At 41.0% G+C, this 7,228-nt stretch overlaps 1 protein-coding gene across 1 annotated transcript; it reads right to left on the reverse strand.

Moving 5' to 3' along the window:
- Positions 1–1,902: 1,902 nt before the first annotated feature.
- LOC110931416 lies at positions 1,903–2,760 on the reverse strand. The gene is made up of 2 exons (XM_022174810.1): positions 2,261–2,760; positions 1,903–2,191 (listed from the first exon to the last, which is right to left on the reverse strand). Exons 1-2 carry the CDS (start codon positions 2,758–2,760, stop codon positions 1,903–1,905), a joined length of 789 nt encoding a protein of 262 aa, XP_022030502.1.
- Positions 2,761–7,228: the final 4,468 nt, after the last annotated feature.

The following is a 7,228-nucleotide window of genomic DNA, read 5'->3' on the forward strand; positions in this document are numbered from 1 at the left end:
ATTGTAATAGGACTAGCAAAGGCATTGTAGAACTCGTTGTCCATGTTTTAATTGTTCAAAGTTCACAAATTTCCAAATTCAAGAAAAATCAAGATCTGGAGCGGAATCACCAATGTCTGTTCAAGCGGAATACCACGAAAACTTTCAAGCGGAATCTCCTGTTAAACCTTGAAGCGGAATCAACAAATATTCTTTCAAGCGGATTAAGCAGTTGAAGCGGAATCACATTCAAACATTCAAGCGGAATCAGCTGAATGTTCAACTGAAGCGGAATCAAACTCTAAGTTTCAAACAGAATCAAGTTTTTAGAGCGGAATCAGTGAAATCAAATTGCAATCCAAGCGGAATCAAGAATGACGTCACTTATCCGAAACACAGTTCAAGCGGAACCTCAAAAATGACAAGTTTTAGATCGATTTTAACTTTGAAACTTTCAAGGATTAGTTAATACATGATTGCGAGTGTTGTGTGTGAAATTGAGCCGATTTTACAGTGAAAATTTTTTTATTATTAAGAAGAAGGTGTAGAAAAACAGAAAACACAGCTGAAATGGCAAGAACTCTTCCTCCTGAGCTCTGATACCACTTGAAGGATCGTTTTCGGACCCGAACGAGTCGGTCAGAAGAGTTTTTATCCAAAACAATAGGCGGAAACTAATGTTTGGTACTATCTCAGCAGTATTCACTTTAATCTTGTTGTTTTATTGATCAATAAACCTTTTACAATCCTGACAACACTTCGGCAGCACTTCGTGGCTCACCGGAAGACAACACATACAACAACTTACTTGATTTCGCTCCAAGTGACTATATATAGCCCTAGCTATTCCGCTTGAACGTTACACATTCAATTCGAGCGGAATCACATAGGAACATTACAAGCGAAATCAGACTTTAAACAACTTCGAGCGGAATCAGCATGATAAGAGGTTTCGCTTGAAATGACAAGATGTCATTTCAAGCGGAATCACTCCTAAAAACACTTACCTAGGATTCCGTGCCCTATTTTCACTAACTCTAATCAAGACTCGATACAAGACGCAGGCGACAGACGGATGCACGAACACATACTGCCAATCTTCTTTCGGGTGCTAGACTTCGCTTCTTTTGGACAACAGGCTTGACATCGGGTGGTATCTTCAGCTCATGTTCAGCGATGCTTCGAGGGATACCCGTCATGTCTTCCGGGCACCAAGCAAAGACATCGCTATAGTGTACTAGCAACTTTTCAAGGTACGAGAGGGTTTCTTGAGAAAGGCTTGGATTAACCCTTATCCTTTGTTCAGGATATTTGGGGTTTATGATCAGCCCTTGCTTGTCGTCTTCATTTTTTAAACTTTCCCCTTCAACCATGTAGGCTTCTTAAGAGGGTTGAAGGGTTGCATCCCTCTCTCGGTAGGGAACTTTACTGTGCCATGACCAACAAAAACAACCATATAGAATGCACACTGCCCTGGCCTTCCTATGATGACATCATAGTTGGAAGGTATATTGATAACCACAAAAGTGAGAGGTTGGACCCTTTCCATCTTTCCTTCACTGAAACGGACATCAAGGGTTAGTTTCCCTAAAGGCTTGAGGGGTATGTCAGCAATACCTTTTATGGAGGTTCCGGATGGTTGAAGCTTCGAACGTTCCTCATTGCTCAAACGGTTGAAGAACTTTTCAAACATAATTTCAGTAGCTGCACCAGTGTCTATGTATGCTCTACTTGTCTTTAGTGTACCCACAGTTGCTTCAACCACAAGAGGGTTTGAGAGTGGGTCCCTTTCTGTTGGCGGGAAGCAGACACACTGAAGCTCCCAAGCTTCTAACCGTTGCCGCTTGTGGGGAACCTTTCCATTGAAATCCACCATGTTAACTTCCTTGCTTTTTCCTTCGGCCATCTTGTCCCTTACCCCCTTCACCAAGTGGGAAAGCTCCCCGGACTTAACGGCCTCCTCAATCCTTTTTTGAGTTGAAAGCAATCGTTAGTATGGTGACCCTTCTCTTCATGAAATTCACAAAACTGAGTGGAATTTTCAATTCTTTTGCTTTTAGGGAGAGGTCTAGGAGGTCGGAAGCTTTGTTTCACTTCCTCTGTAGCAAGAATCTCTTTGGGGGTTTTCGTAAGGGGTGTAAACTTCATGGCCTTCTCCCTGCTTGGAGGGTTCCGGCCTTCAGGCCTTCGTTGCTCTGAGCCCCTCTGACGTCTGTCATAGGAATGGAAATTTCCCTTCTTTCTAGCTAGACTGTTGCCTCGCCAGCTAGATCCCCTTTACCTTTGCTCCTTTATGTCTACAGCCTCCTCTCCTCTGATGTGGGCTTCAGACCTTTCGAGAGCTTCTTCCAAGGTCTTTGGCAGGGACTTGTTGAAATCCCTTGTAAGATATTTGGAGGTGATGGCATTCATGAAACCGGCTACTCTCATCTTTTCATCCGCCCCCACATACGTTAGACCCTCCTTTTTATACCTTTCTATGAACTCTCGAAGGCTTTCATCATCTCTTTGTTTTATCTGGAAAATCATCGTGGCATCTTTAATGTATCGCCTTTGCTGGGAAAAGTTAGCCAGGAACCCTTTGCTAAGGTCATCGAAGCTTCGAACGCTTCTGGCATGCAAGTCATTAAACCAGATTCTGGCTGACCCGACGAGGGTTTGCATGAACATGAGACAACATTCAGCATTAGACCATTTCTCGATCCTAGCAGCACCAGTAAAGATCTGGAGGTGATCCTTCGGATCTTCAGTCCCATCATATGTCTTGATATGAGACGGCATTTTGATCTTTGTTTGAAAATCATAATCAGCAATTTGCTGTGAGAAACATGACAAATTGCTTGGTTTATATGGCTTGGCCAAATCCACTTCCACCCTTACACCTAGGGGTGCTAAACGGTTCGTGTTCGCGGGTTGGCTGGTTCAACCCGACCCGAACCCGAAAATTTTATACGAACCCGACCCGACCCGAACCCAAAAATTGTGTCATACCAATGAACCCAAACCCGACCTAAATATTCATAGGTTGACCCGAACACGACCCATTAAACCCAAAAACTTTTAGTTTTTAATTTTTTTACACAAATTAATGTATTAAATTTAAAGTTTACGTAAAAAACACAAATATATATAATACAATTACATTTAATTTATAAAATCTTATATGAATTTCTTTTTCTTTGTTATAATTATAGCATAAAATACATACCCAATTTAATTTATAACATAAAACATATTGTAAAAAATATTATATAATATAAAGGGGTTAAACGGGTCAACCCGCCAACCCGACAAGGTTGACCCGAACCCGACCCGTTTAGCTAAACGGGTTCGCGGGTTCAACCCGAAACTGACCTGAACCCGTTTAGACTAAACCTAAACCCACGAATTTCGTGTTAGGTTCTTGTCGTGTTTTCGGGTCGTGTCAGAAATTCACACCCCTACTTACACCTGTGTTATTGTTATTGTTGTTCCCCTGGGTGGCCAACACTTGATTAATAAAATGCTCCCACGGGAAGCTTGCCATCATTTGAGCCATCATCTAAGGCATGAGGTTGAAGCCTTGAAGGCTTCCAGGTGCAACTGGGCAGTTTACCCCTAAAGGAGTGCTTATGACGGCACTTCATGCCAAACGGAGCACCGACAAAGCTTGTTCCCATGTAGTTGTTGCCGAAGGTGGAAGGCTCGCTACTGGAGATTGTAGGAGCTGGTCTAATGTCAGCTCGTGCCCCAAGGGAGCACCGGTTGCAACTGTTTGGGAGGAAAAGAGGGGAAAAGACATTGGATCTGACCTCATGTATAGATATGGATTGGGATTTGGAGGAGGGTGGCTGGGACCAGCCTCATTTCTGGACATGGTTGGTTGTGAGCTTGCGAGAGGAAGAGCTGGAGGTCCAGGGGATAACGATGGCTCTGGCTCGTCATACTCCAACCGAATCCTTACTCCCTTGTTCCTTTCCCTACTCACGTATTGGTTAAGAAGAGACCTTAACTCTAGAAAGTTATTAGCGACCCCTTCGGGGGTAAGGTCAATACGTGAGGGGGTGTTGGAGGCACCGACGTTGGGAGATGGCACTCCTGAACGAGACGGTGTCGGCGTTTGGAAAGTGAGAAACTCGGGGTATCTTGCTCCGGTAGGAGTGCTTCCAGGTGTAGAGAAGGACGTTGGTATAGCCACATGAGTTTGGCTAGTTTTAGGGGTAGAGGTATGTGGGACTTGGTTTACCTCTCCCGGAGATTCACCTTCCGACATGATGATTTTTGAGCGAGAATGGAGCTACACTACTAGGTCTTTTGAAGAAAGTAAGCGGCGTAGCCCCACAGTGGGCGCCAACTTGTTGATGCAACAAATACAAGACCGATGATAGTAGCTAGGCTGGTCAAGCAAAAGGCTTGGAGGGTTCCAGTTTGCCTAATGCAGGTCGTGGGGTCCCCCACGTTTGCAAGACGTGGAGAGAGGTTCACTAATTATGTTTGTTGATTGTTCAAGATCTTCGGCTGAAGTATGCCTAGCCTCGGAAGCAAGAACAGTCAAGTTGCGTGTGTGTTGAATGTGAAGAAATGAGACTCGTATGGAACAAGTACTCGAGAAGGATGATCAGAGATCCCAAGGGAATCAGGGCTGATCGAAATGTTTAAAATGCACTAAATGAAGTGTCATTTATAGAAGATGAGATCGCCCAAAGAGGAAACCTTGGACTAGTGAACCCTGCTTGCAGTGGACGACTTACCCTTTTAGGGGTTGGAGCGTTTGGACCTGCGGATAAAAGACTACACTCTGTGCACTCGTTCTACTTTTGCAGGTGAGAGTTGTTCAAGTAATCAGTGAAATGACTGACTACTGTACACGTGCTTCCTTAGCTCAGTTCCCGGGCTTTAAACCTTTGAACCTTTTAACCCTTCAAGCTATCATGTATTTTTCAGTCATTTTATTGAGGTTTGGGCTACCCCGTCATCAGGTACATTCACATTCGATACCAGTACCGAGCTCGTCCCTAATTTAAAGAGCTCACGTAATCAAATCTGAATGTAAATGTCTGTAAGTTTAACTAGAAGTCTAGAACATGAAATAAATTTTATGAACTAGGATTATAAACCAGTGCACGTTGTTGCGCGCTAAACCATCAAAATAATTAAGGTAGTAAAGACTTAATAAAATAAAATCAATATTTTTACATAGACCCACAACGTCAAACTGTACAAAAATGAAATTTATATAACATGCTACTTTGCAAGTTGTAAGCTTATGTGTATAAAATAGCCACAAGCCCACAACTACATTTACCGGAGAAACTCAAGAACGAGCACATGCTGTATCTTTGATTCTCCGTATGTTTGTACGATCCCCTGACTCCTATAATCGTGTGTGTTGAGAATCATAATTCCTACGAGAACTGAAGAATTAATCTAGAACTAGAATTGCTGGATAACTTAAAACCATAATGCTAGTTGCATAGATAAATTAATAGAAGAATATTCTTTTCTAAAAATCATTATTATCTTTCCTCAAAATCGTACATCTCACACTTAATTTTTTTCTCTTTCTATAGTTTTATTTAAAATCAAATCACTGATTTTTGGGAGAGAAGTAACGGTTACATTTTTTTTTTAAATTCTGGCAGTTTATTTTGACTTGGGCATGTAAATACATAACTGCCATGATACTAATCAATAATTATTAAAGACGTATTTAATTCATAAATACAAATATTTTACTTTTTACTATTATAAATACGTACATCTTGTATGTACATTCATACCATTACAAACCCTTTTCTTACCCGAAAACATTCTATTAGTAACCATGCCTTCATGGTCATTCTCAAAAATCTTTTTCGTTTTCTCGATTGTTTCGGTTACGGTGATATCAAATGCGGAATTGGTTGACGACGTTTGTAAGAAACTAGGAAACGAGCAATTCTGCTTGGCGGTTTTAAAATCCGACTCAAGGAGTAAGTTTGCAAAAGACATAACTACCCTTACCACGATCGCAGTCGATGTGGCATCAAAAAACACGACTGCGACCCGAGATTACTTCCTCAGTGTGAAGACCGGTCCTCCGGCTGTGTTGACATCTTTGAAAGATTGTATCGATTCATATAATGTTGTGATCGCGGATTTCAGGAATTGCCTAAAGGAACGGGATTGTTCTTTGACCGGTTATGACATTCACGATGCTGGAGACGAGGTTAAACGTTGTCAGGCGATTGCGGATTCCAACGGGGCTCACGATTCGTTTATAACTATTAGCAACAGTGTCACCCTAGAATTTTGTGGGCTTGGTGAATCATTGGTCAGCCTTACGTGTGACAAAAGAGGTGCTTGATCGCTTTTTAAAGACTAGTTAGTTGTATGGAATACTAAATTTGTGCCTTTATATTATAAAGTTTTGTTATCATAATAAAATAAATCCATTATAACGGCTTGTTGGTGATATATAAATATAACTATCGGTCTGTGCTTGTAAATCCTTTTACATTTGCGCATCAGAGTGAACGGTGAGTCTATATTATTACAATAATGCTTCAGTGTTGTTATTAAGTATATAAACCTTAAAAATAGTGAAAATAATATCTAAATCCTATCAGCAAAACCTTAATTATGTGACAAGAAATTAATAAAAATCAAACACCAGTTATTTGGTTTATATTTATTGGGACAAAATATATATAAAGCTTAAAAGATACAATGAAAAGGATATCTGAATTCTACCCACAAACTCTTAATTATGTGACAACTCAAAATACGAAAAAGTTACACTTGTTCGATTAACAACCCTCTAGACATCCAAGCGTCAGGTATGTAGACTTCATCTCTGGTTGCTACTCCGTCATCAAATCAAAAGAAAAGGAGAAAACAAGTTGATGTGGGCTCTTCTAAACTGATAATTCAGATTCATAAATGGTCCATTGTAGAGTCAGAAGCTTTGGCACAAGGTTACATTCATGTCACAACTTGCCCGATCAAAAGCCAGAACCAAAAAAAGGAAGAGCACCGGGGTCGTCGTATCCACAAGTACTTCTGCAAAGAAACTAGAAATAATTATAAGTGAACCGCCAACTATTTGAAGTCCGATTGGCACATGATAACATGTACTCCAACAAACAATATCAATGGAATTTAGATTAGTTACCGTCGCTGCCACAGCAGGTGGTCTGTGACATTGTCATCAATCTATGCAGAAAAGAGTTTAAACAAAGAAACCAATCAACAATTCAAGTTTGAGCATGTTTTTCGTATTGTGGAAAAC

Source organism: Helianthus annuus, chromosome 3 (assembly GCF_002127325.2).
Source record: "Helianthus annuus cultivar XRQ/B chromosome 3, HanXRQr2.0-SUNRISE, whole genome shotgun sequence".
In the NCBI taxonomy this organism is placed as follows: domain Eukaryota; kingdom Viridiplantae; phylum Streptophyta; class Magnoliopsida; order Asterales; family Asteraceae; genus Helianthus; species Helianthus annuus.